The sequence below is a fragment of the Staurois parvus genome, unplaced genomic scaffold (assembly GCF_062004578.1).
Source record: "Staurois parvus isolate SC_StPar_1 unplaced genomic scaffold, SC_StPar_1.0 ptg000108l, whole genome shotgun sequence".
Lineage (NCBI taxonomy): Eukaryota > Metazoa > Chordata > Amphibia > Anura > Ranidae > Staurois > Staurois parvus.
The window spans coordinates 958,559-972,856 of NW_028317904.1; the positions used below are offsets into that span (position 1 = coordinate 958,559).

Consider the following 14,298-nt stretch of genomic DNA (forward strand, 5'->3'; position numbering starts at 1 on the left):
ATGTAGCAAACTTCAGTACCATTCAGCCTTAAAGTGGTTGTAAAGGCAGGTTTTTTTTTTTACCTTAATGCATTCTCCGTATTAAAGGGAAAACAAAAAAAAAAACCTTTTGTGATCAGCATCCCCCAGCCCCCCTAAATTCCCCAAATCTTTGGGCGCCCTTTAGGCGGGGCCTTGGTAGTAACATCACAACACACGGGGGAGCGGTCTGAGTATGCGTGAGATGCTAGTGTCGGCTGTGACACTTATCAATGTGAGTGGTTTTATATGAATTTGGATTAATAAAGATTTTGTATGGTTTTACGCTATGTGGATTCCTTCTTCTTTCTCCACCATGTCCTACTCTGAATATATGATGAATGAATTGCCATTGGGAGGCTTTCCATCAGCTGAAGTCCATTGCCACAGAGTATTGCTCCCAGAGCACAAGCGATTATAGCTGGTGTATTTTTTGCCAGCATGGAGCTCTGGTGAGTGGATTCAATCTATTTGGTGGTGGATTTTCACTTGTTTTAACATCATACAAGATAAAGAATTTTGAAGATTGGAGCACCTCACCATTGTTTCACTGATTGCTTCACTTATTGTCTCACCAATTTATTGACTTTTTTCACAATATTTTTTCACAATATTTTTGTCACTTTCACTTATGGTTTGATGTTAATTATTTTAAGATATTAATATGTTATGTTTCTGAACAGTTTTCCCACACACTTCAGTTTTGAACACTTTCCCACACTTTATTACAAGTTTGATTACATTTGTTTTTTAGCACTTTTAGCATTAATAAAGATATTTTTTGGGTAGAGTGCTATAAATATCCTTGGTTGTTTGCCCTGGTTGGGTATAATACATTTCTTTCCATCAGTTCACCAAATGGTTCACGAATTGTTTGACATATTTATTGATTTTTTTTTTACCTTTTTCTTTTGAATACTTTCCCACACTTTTGTAATTATTAATTTTAAATATTTGTTTTATATTTTTGTTGATGTTAATCAATTTAAGATATATTGATTATTAATATGCCATGTTTTTGAATAGTTTTCCACACATTGTAGTTTTGGACACTTTCCCACACTTTATTTCAAGTTTTTTATAGTTGTTTTTCAGCACTTTTGTATTATAAGAGATAGTTTTTGGGAAGAGTGCTGTCTTGATATTTATTGCTTTGGTTGGTTGCCCTGCTTGGATTGATAGCGGCTCTCCTTAAACATATTCCTTATTTATATTTTTTCAAGTTCCAAAGGCTCCTGTGGCTAGAGGATTTATATCAGCCCTTGTGTTATAATCTAAGAAGATGAATTAGTCAGAACTGGGACATGGTAAATGAAAACATAAAATAGGGGGACACTATAGAGGGGGAGAGGGAGGGAGGTAGGTGCTGACCTGAGTTCAGCTTCAAACTTGGTGAAATGATCTCCATAAAATGGTTTTTCACATTACGTGATTATTAGAAACAACACATAATTAAATCTCTATGCAAATGTATTTCATAATCAGTTTATTGGGAACACAACAGACCACTGAGTTTAAGCCCTGCCTCTCAAAGGAAGAAGATCAAGTTAAAGGGTATGAATCTTACACTGTGACCTATAACCCAACTGCCCAAGAAGTAAAGGACCAGGAGCCCCTAGCAGTGAAAAGCCCTGAAAGCCTTGAAGAGGCAGATGAAAAGTGGAAATCTAAATTTCTAACAACCCACATCCAAAGGTAACGGTAAAGGCAACAAAGTCAGAATCTGTGTCCCCCCCCTACTGAACTAATCTTCACAAAAAGATTTAAAAAGGACAACCCCCCGCCCCCCACCCCCAACTATAAAACTGGCAATAATGTATGGGGAAACTAAACAATCCTAACTTTGTCCTTGTGACTTTTTCTTTATATTTACCATATTTGCCTTTTTTTGTGTATGCGCTGTACGTGCATCTGTTGCAAAAACCCTTCCTCTGGATCTTGCAAAATTACGGTTGCATGTAAATTTGTATGGCACATTTGCTTTTTTCTACAAAGAATTTTAGCCCTGTGAGCTTCCACTCACAGGAGTATCTTGATGACCCAGTGTTTAAAATGCAAGAAGGATGGCCCTGCCAAGTTCCAGCAGGAAAAATGTAAATGTGAAAAAACAAACATCTGGATCAACAGGCATGGGCAGAACATTTTCAACCCACCTGCTGGGTCAGTCTGCTGAGCGCTGGGAAGGGTGAAGTGAGGGGTGTTTCAGTGGAGCTTGGGGTACTGCTCCTGAGGGCATCCCAGGTATAGCTGCCACCTCCACTATTGCCTCTACCATAGGTCAAAATGCTGCTGTTCAGCAAGCATCCCCATGACTAGGCAGTATTGCAGCAGACACTGTCAGGTTGGGATTCTCAAGCCTCAGGAACAAAGATGGGTAACTTTAGGCACGTAGTGTGGTATGCGACAATGGCATCAACCTCCTTGGCTGACTTTAAAGGATACGTTCACCTTTTGATAAAAAAAAAGAATAAATGCACATTTTTTTGCAGGTAAAAAAATGTGCATTTATTATTTTTTGGTGCAGGAGCCTGCAAAGCATAGCATCAGTGGTCAGCAGATTGATGGTGCCATGCAGGTCTCCTGCGGATCTGTCAGTATATCTTCTTGCCCATATAGGATATCCGAGCAAGCAGATATACTGACAGGAAGATTCAATGAACTACAAGCCGACTGCCACTAAGGCTAATGGGGACTTGTAGTTTCTCATTCACAAAGGAGTGACGTGGCTAGGTGGGTGGAGCCGCACATGGCCACTTTTTTTTTTTTTTTTTTATTTGACAGCTCCCCCCAGCAGGGAGCGGGAGCTTGTACTTTCATAACATGTAACAACCTGACTATTAAAGGTGAACTTATCCTTTAAGGATGTCTAACCCATATGGCTGGTTTTGCTCAATGTGGTGGTACAAGTACAAGGGAAAGATGGGGTAGTTTTGGAGTCCAGTAAAGAAAGAAACAAGAATGCAGTATTTCACCACAGCCCTCAAACCCCGGTTGCAAAAGGCCTATCCAAAGACTGGCCACCTAGTGGCATCATGTTGCCCACAGGGGATAGGGTAGTGGTGACTTGATGGATGTGCACTGAAAAATTCTAAAACCTCAGCAACCCTTTGGGGCACAGAACTACCAGTGTACTTTCTCAGTGGGTTTTTAGTGTATTGAGAAGCAGACCATGCTGTCCAAAAGACAGTGTGGTTTGTTTGAAAGTATACTTATCCTTTAAATACTAAGTGCATTTAATTATCCTGGAATACATACATGAAAAAAATCTGTGCAGCCACACTCTATACACAGTGACCAAAAAATAAAAAAATTTATGTTGCAAGCTGTAACACCTATAGTGATTTCACCTCACATGCAAAGCAAAACAAAATTGTGCAGTGCAGCAAATAATAAATAAAAAAATGTCCATCAATGTGTCCATTAAGCAGTGCTTTAACCGCCTCCCGCCCGCCATATAGTAAAATGATGGACGCAAGGCGGTTCTCTCTTTCTGGGAGGACGTCATATGACGTCCCCCCATTCTAACTGCGCATGCGCGACTCCAGGAGCATGCAGCGTGGCGATGCGCTGTCTCCCTCAGACACAGAGGATCACCGATCAACGGAAAGAGCTGAAGATGTTGGCTTGGTCATGTGATCATCTGTGTCCAATCACACCTGATCACGTGTAAACAGGGAGATGCAGGTTATGGGCATTTTTCTCCTCACGAGCTGTCACGCTGACAGCTCGTGAGGAGAAGAGAGATGGTAATCGGCATTCCTCGGAGGGGACATGTACACAGATCATCAGGGCACTGATGATCAGTGTAGCCCCAGCTGTGCCACCTGTCAGTGCCCATCAGTGCCACATCAATGCCACATATCAGTGCCCATCTGAGCTGCCTTTCAGTGTCACCCATCAGTGCCAGTCAGTGCCACCTATCAGTGCTGCCAGTCAGTGCCGCCTAACAGTGCCATATATGAGTGCTGCCTTTCAGTGCCACCTACCAGTGCCTCCTCATTAGTGCTACCTATCAGTGTACATCAGTGCAGCCTCATTAGCCACATCAGTGAAGGAGAAAAATCACTTATTTACAAAATTTTATAACAAAAACGAAGAAAAAAATTTTTTTATTTCAAAAATTTTCAGTGGTTTTTGGTTTAAGAAAAAATAAAAAACCCCAGAGGTGATTAAATACCACCAAAATAAAGCTCTATCACAAAAAACATATAAAAATTTCATATGGGTACAGTGTTGCATGACCGCGCAATTGTCAAAGTGCAACAGCGCTGAAAGCTGGAAATTGGCCTGGGCAGGAAGGGGGTATAAGTGCCCTGTAGGCTAGTGGTTAAATTAACATGTTGATAAGAATCAAATCTTCTTCCTGAATATCACACTGCATTCATACAGCCAATGTGCAAATGGACGCTCACCTCCTTAATCACTTCAAGTCCGAACACTTTTACCTCCTTCCTGTCCAGGCCAATTTTCAGCACTATCACACGTTGAATAACAATTGCGCGTTCATGCAACACTGTACCCCTATGAATTTTTTAGCATTTTTTTGAGACAGATAAAACGTTATTTTGGTGGTATTTATTTACCACTGGGATTATTTTTTTGCTACATAAATGAAAAAGTCCAAACATTTTGAGGAAAAAAAAAAAAGTGTTTTTCTTATAAAATTAATAAATAAATCTGATAAAATTTTACAAATAATCTTTCGTCATAAATCTTGGCCAAAATGTATTCAACTATCTTTTTAGTGAAAAAAAAAAAAACACAACCCAAATTAGTTTAACCAAAAATGATAATTTTTCAAAAATGTTTTTTACATTTTTATATTAATATTTATGTCTTTTTTTTTTTAACATACCATCACCCTAGCAGTATTACTACTTGTGGGGGGTGATGAAGATTTTTTTTTTTTCGTTTTTTAAACTGATTGCTTTTACACCCCTAAAGGCTGTAAAAGCAGTCATTTCTATTTCTCTCTGGCTGCATTCTTGCAGCCATTGAGAAATACTGTGAGAGCTGTGATTGGTCACAGCTTGTCACATGGTACAAGGCTGTTGTGAATAGCCTTGTACCATGTGACCTCTGTGATCATTCACAGATTTCACAAGTAGTAAGCAATGATGTCAGGAAGTGACATCTTGTTTACTACTGTTCATTTGATCACTGATTGGCCAATCAGTGATCACATGATCGGGACCTCACACAGAGATCCCGTACAGCGATCGGTGTTCCTCCGGACACAGCAGGCACCGGATCGTGGTGCTGCACGCTCCCAGGGAGTGCGTACAGGCATTGAATGTGGTGGCCGTTTATAAACGGCCACCCGCTGCGGCACTGCTCCCGACTGGCCGTTTATATACATGAGCCGGACAGGAAGTGGTTAAATGACCTCTCTGTACAAATGAGGTCAAACAAGCGCTCCCAGCAGGAGACATCTTTGAGCACTTGTTTGACCCCATTAGTACAGGAAGGTCATTTAAGGAGGTGAGCGACCATTTGCATATTTATCTGCCTTGTGACAGTCTGACTGACAATTACTCAGTCAAGCAATAATGTACACAAATGAATTTTATAATTTTTTTTCTGACAGATCATTCATGTTATTTAATAGTCACTGCTTTTTTTCTTTTATGTAAACGATAAAAAGACCCATAATTCGGGAAAAACATTTTCTTCTTACTTTCGGTTATAAAATATAGCAAAATAAAAATTCCAGGACAGTACAAACACACACAAAATTACCTTTTTTTGTAAAGTAGAGACCCTAGGGTGACCTAATATTTGGCCACAATTTTATGGAAATTAAGGTGTGCTTAAAACATGGAGCTTGGTAATGGTGCACTACATACAGCAGCATTTATAGGTCATACCAAGAGGGAGGAGCAGGTAAAAAAGTTAAAGTACAGATCACAAACAGTATAGGATAGAGAGGATAGAGAGGTCATTTTCAGATGTGCAGGATAACAGAGGTGAGGGGTTATGATAATGGTCACTAGAAAAAGAATGGAGATCAGATGTGCAGGGGAGGAGGGGGAGATGAAAGGGTTAAAAAACGATTCAACAATCAAACCCTTCCTACCTGAATTTTCCTGCTTTTGTTCTGGTATGGATGAAAGTTCGTTCATCCATTAGTTCCTCCTCCTTCTTTCATTGTAAGAGTAAGCGGCAGTCTTTCAAAAGTAAATAGTAGTACTACTTACACTTAATGATCGCAGTGATTGGATATCACAACGATTACATGGTACAGAGCCACCCGGATTGGCTCCGTACACGTTGTCTGTGAAATGTTTATGGCCATTAACAGGCATACTGGCCACCCAGGGCTATTTCTGAAGTGCTGTTTTTCTACAATTCTGGGATAGAGAGGTGGTTAAAATAGAAGTATGGCCAAAGAGCTTTTGGACCTACATCCCTTGTGCAGTGTCACAGGAGTGCACTTAGTTCTTCACTCCTGTGACTCAGATTCAGCCAACAGCAGGCTAAAGTCTTTTGACATCACTGGGCCAGTCCAGAATCTGGAGGGATTCTGACTTTAATGTCGGGATCCACCCAGATGCCTTATCAACAGCTAGCTCAGCCTGAGAACCTGAGCCTACCACTCACTGCCCCTTCCACAGTCCAGTTCTCAGCCTTAGACCTTGGCATTGGACAGATGCTGCATCCACTTAGGTAAATATAAATGTTTATTTATTAAATTCCCATACTTCTCTTTTAAAGAGCACCTGCCATTTCATAGTAAACAACACAGGTAGCGTATAAACTATATCTGCGCCCTTTGCACACCAGAGTCATAGTTTACTGATGATCACTCAGGAACTTGTGACACCCGTGTGCAAGGAGACAAAGGCTGTTTGTAAAGACCCAAGTAATGTTGAGTATAGGCAAGTAAAGGTGTGTAAGCATATAGACGAGTATAGCCGAGTACAAATCGTCTTCGTTGCCAGTAGAGTAAATAACTGCACACAAATTGAACATTTCTAATTTTCGTTTTACTGCACTGTACTCAACCCTGCATTACTGATCTTTTCTTCCCTGTGTGCAACGTCCCATAGACAACAATGCATCTCATTTCAGATCAGTGAAAAACTCAGCATTTTTTTACTCCTGCGTGCAACAGGCCTAAGAATAAAAGTCAGCTTTACTCTCGTATTTATACAGGCCAGCAGCAGCCAAAATTGCTTATTTTTTATATCAACATTTTATAAGGAGAGTTCTGTGATCCTAATAGAAAACAGAGAGAAGTAGAGTTGTGAGTAGGTGTTCATTCTATGTCCATAGCCTCTAGTTCATTATGCCAACACCAAAATGGGACATGACTTTTGCATTACAGGAGAAGTTAAGTTTGGTTGTGAGTGACTCACAACCATGGTTACAAGCAGAAATTTCTAAATCCTGTTCTATAGAATACATTTTTTTTTCCTCAACAGAAATTATTACTTTACTAAAAGCTGCATTAGGGTTATGTTACATGCTCAGTCTAGCATGAAACAGAAGTGAAAAGTATTCCACTTTAGGTAAATTCCTTAGGCAACAAGACCAATCATACTCACTGGCTGCTGGCTGAGCAGGAGGTTGCGAAGCTGAGGGTTGGCACCAGGATTCTGAGGTCGTAACATGGCTCCTGCCTGAGGATTCTGAGACTGACCTGGAGTTTGGACTGTAGCTTGGGAGGCCTGTTGAGGCTGCTGGGTGGTGCCCTGAGGGGGCTGTTGCTGTGGCAGCCGAATATGTAACTGAAATGACAAACCATTATATTATTGTCAATGCTGAAAAAAACACTTGTGCAAAGTTTGATATTAGCGTTGATGTAGGGGATAGGCTGAGGGAGAGCTGGCAAAAAAGGAGAATTTACAACATAGGAACTTTCAGGTACCTTATTAGAACACTACTGAGACTGACACACACACACACACACACACACACACACACACACACACACACACACACACACACACACACACACACACCTCTTTGTCATCTACACCAAAAAGGATTACTTGCCTACAGGGCACTTTTACCCCCTTCATGCCCAGGCCAATTTTCAGCTTTCAGTGCTGTCGCACTTTGAATGACAATTGTGTAGTCATGCAACACTGTACCCATATGAAATTTTAATTTTTTTTCACACACATAGAGCTTTCTTTTTGGTGGTATTTAATTGCCACTGGGTGTTTTATTTTTTGCACTATAAACCATAAAAAAAAAGTTTTTCTTTGTTTCTAATATACAATTTTGTAGACAGGTAATTTTTCTCCTTCACTGATGTGCGTTGATGAGGCTGCACTGATAGGCAGCCTTGATGGGCACTGATGAGGTGGCACGGATAGGCAACACTGATAGGCTGCATTGATGAGGTGGCACTGGTGGGTATTGATGAGGAGGCACTGATGATGCTGCACTGATATGCAGTAATGATGGGCACTGGTTGGCGGCACAGACTGGTGGCATTGCTGGACACTGATCATCAATGCAGATGTGCTCTGTGTCATTTGACGGTTATCGCCAGTACTTTCCTCACGCAATGACAGTGTGAGGAAAATGCAGCCGATGACCAGCAAATGTATTTACTCGTGATCTGCTGTGTCATTGGAGACAGCTGATCACGTGGTAAAAGGACGCTGTGATTGGCCTTTTACCTCATGTGATCAGCTGTGTCCGTAGGACACAGCAATCATGGAGAACGCTGGGGGCACGTGGGAGGGCATGTTCTGGGAGGACATCATATGACGCCCTTCCAGAACTGGACAACCGTGCTGTAGCAGTCATTCGGCTATAGCACGGATGGCAAGTGGTTAAACAAGAAAAGCCAAAAAAGACACAGTCATTGTAGATTCAGCTCAGCACTTTATTGTACCATTTATTGACAAGTGGTTAGACAAGCAATAAAATCAAGCTCAAAGCTGCAGCAGGTAATAGTACTTGCAGTGTCGGTGATGAGCTTTCTGCTCAAAATGATCCCCCTTTCACTCTTACAGGGCTCTCAAAGTGCACCCTCCCAGTCTGTTCCCTGCTCCCTCCTGCAACTAATGACCCCAAAAGTTATGTCTATTATGTCACTTCTGGGGTTATAGCCATCATTCCCTGAGGATGCAGCTATTCAAATATGATCTGTGTTTGAATAGCTGCACAGGCAGGAACCGGAGACATTGGGTGTCCAATAGACCCAGGGAGATGACTGATAAAGTACTTTTGCAGCATGAGACCTGGTGGATTTGGGAGTTGGATGCAACCAACCACCTGGCCTCAATAATTACATTAGTTTTTTGTCTTTTTTTTGTAGTCTCCTGGACTTATTTCTATTATTCTGACAGGTTTATGAAGCTACTGAGAAACAGCTACCTCTATAGTTCCGGTATCTCTGGCACCGGACCTTCTGACCTCTGCTCCTTCAGCAGCAGAGTTGATGCCGCTGCTATGCCCACCCCTCCCACTCCTCCTGCCCAATCAAAGATGCCCTTGTATTACGTGAACTCTTTCACAAAAGACAAAGGCTTCTGTTAATGGGCAGCAAAGGGGAAGAGTGGGCAGAGATGCTTTCTGTGAATATCTCCCCCCAGAGGACTGAGTGTATCCTTTGGGAACTCAATAAAACTGTCAGATGAAAAGAATAGAGAGAAGTCTAGGAGGTGGCAGGCACCTCAGTGGATGCACATTCTGCAAGTGGCTCAATGGAGTATAGCTTTAAAGACCAGAAAGTATCTTATTGGGATAGGAGACTATTGCATTCGCCAAAGGCACACTCCACTTGTGAATTTCTCCTCTATATGGTATAGTTGAACAAATCTCTTTGGTGGACAGAGCACCAGATTAGTGTGTGCCCAATCTCTATACACAACCTTCTTGAGATAAGGATGTAAAGAGAATGACTGGGGATCTTGTGGCGGCCACCATGACCCGTGGCAGAACTTTCAGAGACGAAAACTTAGGAAGTGGCAAACTCAAGTCAGTGCAGACCATTTCTGTGAGAAAACTCAAAGGCTTTCTGCGTCTGAGGTAAACTCTGACCCTGTGGCTCCTCGGCAGCAAAATCCTCAGAAGAGAAGGTATCTGGTTCCACCTCCATCTGCCTCTTCCTCAATATCCATCAATTTATTCTTCACCCAAAAGGAAGGGGAAGGAGATGGCCTTCATTTTTGGTCATCTCACACCACATTCAATGTATCCTGGAGGGCTGTTGCTCTATCTCTGCCAAAGCAGATAACAGACCCTCTTAAGTTACACAAGCAGGTGTCCCAGAGGTAGTCAAAGGGGAAAGAGGAAAGAGGAATTAACCATTAGTCAGGCTATGTCTGGAATCTTCCTGACATGAAGGAGGCCCTTGTGCACCCTCCTCTGCTGTATTCCCCCCCTCTGCCATTTAGAAGTGATGTGCTCTGTTGATATCACACAATAGGACCTGTACTAAAATAGTAGTCCTAATCAGCTGAGAGGACACTGTGTCAAAACTGTGTGCGGTTTACCCCAGACCACCCAGCTGCCAGTGAACCCCCTCCCAAAGCTGGGAAGCCCACCCTGTGTCTCTTGTGATGCCTCTGCCCATGCTGCACTAGCATTGCTGCCTCTGCATTACACATTCACCAATCTTATCTGGCTATCTTTGCCGGCAATATGGCTGCCACTAACAGGCCCCGCCTTCCTACCATCATCACCACATGCATATGCAGCCTGAGCCGCCAAGCGGGTCTCACTGGCTGACCTAAAACAGGAAATATCACAGGCGCCAGTCACTTGCTCTGCTCAACCACTATATGTTGAACCTGCACAAAACAAATACAGCACAGAGCTAGTAAAACACTATGGTCTACAGCAGCCCAAAAGCAGAAACATACATTTCACAACCTGGAGAAACAGAGAGCTCCCAGTTAAGCAACTCCACCTGGTGGGGAGCATGGGAAGAACACTCTACTCCAGACAGCTAGGGCTACCCTTATCAAAGGTGATCGTCATTAAAAAGGTACCAGAAGGCTACAAGAGCACTCGCCATTCCTTGCCTCAGGATTTGCTTCACAAAAGTTAGGGACCCAATCTTCACCCATCAGAGCAGGCAATGTCTTGCAGGACCTTCAGAACTCGATCTCCCCGGCTGGGGTACATTGCCCTGGACCTGTACAGCACCCTGCCAGAAACGCTTTGTCAGTTAGAGCTGCTGCTCTATCCCCACCAAAGAGGATAACAAATCCTCTTGAGTTACATAAGGTGTCCCGGAGGTAGCATTAATACCTGAAAAGGGAAAGGGTTCAAAACCACCTGAACCACCATGCTGACCAGTTACATTGCAGGCAATCTCTGCATCTCAACCTCTTCCACAGATGCAGGGTCTGGGTATCATTCTTCTGAGCATTTAGGCCTATATGGATCAATTCCTATAGCTTTGATCTTCTGATCCATGCTGGAACCATTGAGAATCTGGCAATATTGTGCAGGGAGCTGCACATCAGTGACTAGCACCTTCAAACACCGGTGAAAAAAAACTGAGGCACTTTCTGGATGGGAGGGGTTTTAAGGGACAGGACTCAATCTTTTGACTCCAATCACCTGTACATGGTGCATAACCCTGTGAGTAAGGCATAATAGAGCTGTTCTGTGTTCCGTGATATACGATAAAGAAAAATGGATTTCCTGCCAGGATCAACAGGTAATAATACATCAAGTTATTTAAGGCTTGAGAATAAGTAAAACCGATGTGCTAATATAAGTGACAAAATGCATCATATTACATACTGTACATCACCCACATTTTTTCCATAGTTACAATTTATGTTGAAAAAAATTTAAATCTGTCTTAGTACTCGGTCTATTTCCTGATAAAACTACTTAACTGATGCTTGTCATCACTATAACCATAGAAGAACATTTCTTTAAGTGTCCACTCTCCCATATTCTCTAGAGGTCCCTTCTCCCAAAACAAAAACTCACCAGGTTCTGTGATCGCTGCTGTTCATCCATCATAGTAACCTGACTGACAGATTGCATGCCTGGTGCTACTTGCTGACCTGGCATCTGTAAAGAGATGATGGCAATAGAAAACTCCCAATGTAAACAACTATTGGCACACAATGCAGCATAGCATTTACTAGCTTCAGAGAAGATGAATTTACCTGTTGCGGTACAGTCTGTGTCACAGGTAAAGCATTAGGCTGTTTCGATAAGAAAGCTTGAGGGTTGTTTGGTATAGGGCCAGTATTCATAGACTGAGCTGTTCCCATTTGCTAGAAGACAAAAAAAAATAGCAAAACAGATTACCACAAAACAGCACTGATGGATAAAGATGATAACGAAGGGAGTGCAATAAAGTATATTCACTTGAGAAAGGTGGGTAACGAGTATCTAAAACAAACATTTTTTGTAGTATTGTATTTGTGAGAGGTTAGAACCCTTAAGGTTTTTACTGCTGTCTCTGTCCCCGCTAAGGAGATTCACCCTCTCTATATTTCCTGGTGACCACTGGTGTTCCTGGCAACCACTTGGTTAGTCACAAAGTAAAAATAATCTTTAAAAATGCATCCAAAATGTCACAAAAATAGAGGATAAGTCCTAATATGGCAAACTGAGGATGCCTGAGGAAGGGTCCCTGCACAGTCCTGAAATGTTGCTTTTCTATGTGAACATACAAGAAGAAAGACCTTTGCACTTTGAAACCTACTTGTTGGTGTGCTGGTGACAGATCTTATTCGTGCTGCACTCTGTGACCATTTAGAAGTTCCAGACCCTTTTAACCACATGGTCAATTCCAATATGGGATGCAAGAAAAAAAAATGTACTTCATAAATGGATTATGAAACGCAGAGATAACCAGATTTAGATCCTACAGAGTCACAGAGAACAAAACGGAACTTGGGCTTCAACAACCATGCAAAAAAGAGTTCAGCGAAAGGCAACAAAATAAATAAGGGGGATGAGGACCTCAGCTATGAGGATGGATTTCATAGATTACATGTATTCACTGTTAAGAGATATGATTACAACATACAGATATGTCAAAGGTGACTCCAATAACTCTACTAACCGTTTACTCTAAGCCTCCTGAAGAGGACACATGGCCACAATTTGAAGTTAAAAGAAAGGTGGTTTAATCTTAGGCTGTGGAAAGGGTTCTTTACTGTTGGAGCAGTTAAAATGTAGATCTCCCTTCCCAAGGAAGTGGTACTAGCTGAGATGTTCAACAGCTTTAAAAAACTTTTAGATGTCTACCTCAGGAAGCAGAATATACAGGGCTATAGGAATTGTTAGAGAATAAAAATCAAACACACATTCACACATATATAGGTTGAACTGGATAGACCAGTGTCTCATCTACCCATGTACCTGAAAACAAAGCAGGTTCCAATTTATCTCTTTCCACAGTAAGACTTTTTGTTCCTCCCTAATGGTTGATTTACACCATTACCACCACCAGTTGACTTACTGAACCAGTATCAGATGACCGTCTAGGCAAATGGTCCCACACTGCAAAGACACCCAATGCTCCAGGATGTTGATCGGGAGAGGAGATACTTATGAAAATCAAGTTTCCTACACTGACAGGGTACTCAGGACTACCCAGACAACAGGCTTGTAACCATTGTGGAGATTTTCTAAAAGAGTAGAATGAGGAACTTCCGGATTCCTGAGCTACCAAGCCAGATGTGCCAAATGGATTGGTCTGTCCAGGGACTGGTAGAGAGGTCAGTAGTGAAAATGGGCAAACAGGACTGCCTAGAAAGAGGTTATTAGTCCTAGGAGTTTTATGCAAGAGCAGACCTTTGAAGGACTTCTAGACTGGAGGGCAAACATTTGGTTCTAAAGGGCCCAAAACTAGAAAACTAGGAATAGCACTAGTAGAACCAACAGGCTGATACTCTTGTTTCAGAGTGGTTGGACATCAATAAGAACAAAAATGGTCTCCTTCAACTTGGGAGTAACGGCAAAAGATTGCGACTTCTGGTCAAAAGCCAAGGGCAAGAACTGAAGTGATTCGGAATCAGAGTCCCAGTTTTATTACTTGTGGAAAGTGGCATGCGCCACATTAACTAAGCAGATAAACATGCTTCAGATCTATCTGCACCACCTGCAGGGAATATGGAAAACTGACGCAGATCCCCACAAGCTTGAAGCTAGTGTACAGGCTGTCAGCTCACATCCCCCTGTCTGTCCATGCAATGATTACACTTACAGAGAACAGAGCCTCCAAGGTTTACAGCCCTCCTTCTCCCTCCCACTCTGAGTTGAGCCAGGTGCAGAGACAGGCAGAGAGATTGGAGCTGGCAGCTCCAGCTCTCTTGTTCTCTGTGCTGTGTCTGTCAC

At 42.2% G+C, this 14,298-nt stretch overlaps 1 protein-coding gene across 2 annotated transcripts in view; it reads right to left on the reverse strand.

Annotated features, from left to right (window-relative positions):
* The window catches only part of MED25 (mediator complex subunit 25), a 113,915-nt gene that overhangs the window by 10,105 nt on the left and 89,512 nt on the right, over window positions 1–14,298 (reverse strand). For both annotated transcript variants that reach the window (XM_089671590.1, XM_089671591.1), the window contains 3 exons: window positions 12,114–12,224; window positions 11,932–12,015; window positions 7,566–7,748 (listed from right to left, as the gene is read on the reverse strand). In XM_089671590.1, the coding sequence (XP_089527716.1) occupies window positions 7,566–7,748; window positions 11,932–12,015; window positions 12,114–12,224 (378 nt within the window). The remainder of the gene's footprint in view (window positions 1–7,565; window positions 7,749–11,931; window positions 12,016–12,113; window positions 12,225–14,298) is intronic.